The 2853-nt window shown below is 45.8% G+C and overlaps 1 protein-coding gene across 1 annotated transcript; it reads left to right on the top strand.

The window, feature by feature from the left end:
• The first annotated feature begins 1807 nt into the window (after positions 1-1807).
• LOC119303178 (pectinesterase inhibitor 8-like) lies at positions 1808-2512 on the top strand. The gene has a single exon (XM_037580277.1). The coding sequence runs from the start codon at positions 1808-1810 to the stop codon at positions 2351-2353; it is 546 nt and encodes a 181-aa protein (XP_037436174.1). The 3' UTR covers positions 2354-2512.
• Positions 2513-2853: the final 341 nt, after the last annotated feature.

Below are 2853 nucleotides of genomic sequence, written 5' to 3'. Positions count from 1 at the left end.
AAATTTGTTCTAAATGTAATGAATATGCTCCGGTTTGAATAAAACATTCTGTTTGCATGCAATTTGTCCGTTCTGTTTAAAGCTGGTTTGAAATATATTGGATGGCCGGTTCCCTCACATTTGTATCCACGGACTAGTCCCTGTCCGTGGGCGGATACGATGTCTGATTTGTAGTTCAGCGTTGAAGATGCCCTAACAAAGGTGTTTTCAATGTTGACAATGGTCGTTTTCGAAAAAAAAACACTTGGTTAGAGTTTTTTCTTCAACGGGAACAATTTTTCGTTACGGCGCATGAGGAAGGTGACACTGAATATTGATTTTCGATGGGCACTCATCGGCGACAAATGGACGTCGTGGCTACATCTCCAACGATAAGAAGATGACACTCCTGCCTTCCATAATACACCACATTTGTTGACGAAGATGAAGCTTTGCCCAACAGTGTTGAGGAGACGAATGGGGCAGTAGTGGGAAATTTTGAATGCCCGAGTCACCCTAGCAGTGTCGCACGAGGACAATTTTTCTGTTTTAATGTCAATTTTTTTATAAAAATAGACATGTATATATCCATGTCTTTTTGGGTGTCCGTAAGTTTTATTATATAACAAACACAAACACTGTGAGTTTAGTGTTTCAAAAACTAGTCGGTTTAGAGCACAGATTGATCAGAACAATGGAAGCACTTCACCAATTTTGACCATAGATAGAAGATACAGACATGTACGTTTTCAAGAAATTACAAATAAACATGGTCTTTTTTTGCAGTTTTGCTAGAACTCATCTAGATGAGATATAATTTGGTCTCATTCACCTTTTATAGCCATCGGATGTAATGCTATAAGATGCGTGTGTGCTGACGTGGGTTGTATCTGTTCTTGTTTTCAAAGTGAATGAGACCAAATTATATCTCATCTAGATGAGTTCTAGGTACTCCCCTTTTTTTGTTGTTATTGTTCATTCGTGAGCATATGCTTTGGAAGCCTATGGTGTTCTGTTGCTATTGTAAAGGTGTTTAAACTTTTTAAAAAAAGGAGGCTTATGTTCAACTTGGTCCTGGAAAATAAATAGATGTAAATGTTTCGGGGGCATTTATTCATCAGATGGCTAAAAGAATTTAAGTTCCAGTCAATTGTGTTTTTACCATTACATCGTCATCCAAGGGTCATCCCTCGCGATGCAGTGTTTTGCTTTCTGCCCGTGACATACGTTTTGTTTCTCCACACGCTATCGATCCCCACGTGCCTAACCGCTGCCCATTGTTGTGCTGCGTGCTGCCATCGCCCAGGGCATCCCTCTAACCTTCCCACCTCATGTTCTTCTGCCGCACCGGCAGCCTCCTTCCCCCGCGCACCCGAACTTGTCAACTCTCGGACTCTCGTGTCCGAGGCCTTGCCGGCGTTCCATTGCCTTGCTTCGCCGCAGTGTCGATGTCTTCGCCTCGGTGCTTCATATAAATAGATTGCGCTTAAGAAATTTTGAGGTGCCTGGTGTTTAGCAAAACCGAAATGTTTTTACTTGTTGTGTGAAATCATTGCAAGGAAAAGACTAATGCTATTTTGTTGTGTTCTTGCAGCCGAGTTTTTTTATAGGGAGCAGTCGAGTTGAATTATTACACGGCTAATTCCAAGCCCAAATCTCAGTCAGCTGCGGGTGGTCACTAAACCGGACACTTGTTTGCCTCTCCCTGTTCCATGCAAACTGACCCACACATCTCCACTCTATACGTCTCTCTTGAAAAGTCCACATGCGCTTCGCTTCCGATTTTCACACTGGTAAGGATTTCGGAGCAGATCTTCGAAGAGTACAGATGATCAAGGCGCCCACCTCCTCGCCCTTGGCCGCGGCCGCGGCCGTGCTCGTCGTCGTGTCGGCGTGGGGCGCGGACGCGACGATCGAGACCACGTGCAGGGACGCAGGTGCGGGCGACCGGCGCGTGGACGTCGCGTTCTGCGTGCGCCAGTTCTTGGCGTACCAGGGCGCCGCGGAGGCGGATACCTGGGGCCTGGCAAGGACGGCCGTGCTCATCGGCATCAACCTCGCCGACGACGCCATCTTCGACCTCACCCACGGGAAGATCCTCCCGGAGCCCAAGGACAAGAAGGCCGAGGCGGCCATGGACGCGTGCGTGAAGGCGTACGACAAGGTAGGCCTGGCCTTCGCGGAGGCTTCCGACGAGCTCAGGGCGCGCCGGTACGCGGCGGCCAAGGAGGAGATGGCGAGCGTGGCGCCGCTCCTGCAGCGGTGCGACGGCGGGCTTGTCAAGGTCGGGCTCCTGTCGCCGCTGCCCAGGTACAGCGCCGACTGCCTGCAGACGACCATCATTGGCATCGCCATAACCAACCTCGTCAAGTGATGCATGCATGCGTCGAACACCTGTGGTTCTTCTTCGCGTGTGATAAAGCTTCAATAGTGTATAGTCTAGAACCCTTTCTCTATTCTCCTCTCCTAGCCTGTCTTTTTTATAGAAATCTAATAAAAAGGGGCAATTCGTGTGCTTGGTTAATTTAGAGCCTTAGCCTGTCAATTTTCCACTCTTCAAATGGTTATATATTGTTCCAAAAAATTGGTTATATATCCATATTAAACAGTTTTTTTACCAAATCATCCTAAACTGCATTTTTTAATAATCAATACTTTGATATATTTATAGTAGCGAATTTACAACATACATGAGCTGATCGCAGCGATTACAAAATAAATCTAAAAGAAAAGAGCAAATCTTTGAGATCTTCACATTCTTTCTTCTTTCATGACACAATCTTGTATTTTCTGAAGGCAGACGTAGAAAAATAACAAAGATATTAAACCACGGACCTATAAATACTAATGAGGGTTCTCTCATAGCTTTAGTTT

This window comes from Triticum dicoccoides, chromosome 1B, assembly GCF_002162155.2.
Source record: "Triticum dicoccoides isolate Atlit2015 ecotype Zavitan chromosome 1B, WEW_v2.0, whole genome shotgun sequence".
Classification (NCBI taxonomy): domain Eukaryota; kingdom Viridiplantae; phylum Streptophyta; class Magnoliopsida; order Poales; family Poaceae; genus Triticum; species Triticum dicoccoides.
Note: the sequence above shows the minus strand (reverse complement) of the source record. Positions and strands in the feature narration are given on the sequence as shown.

Bases quoted from the DNA above. Each gene is read 5' to 3' on its own strand.
- LOC119303178 (XM_037580277.1), top strand. From the start codon at position 1,808: ATGATCAAGGCGCCCACCTCCTCGCCCTTGGCCGCGGCCGCGGCCGTG.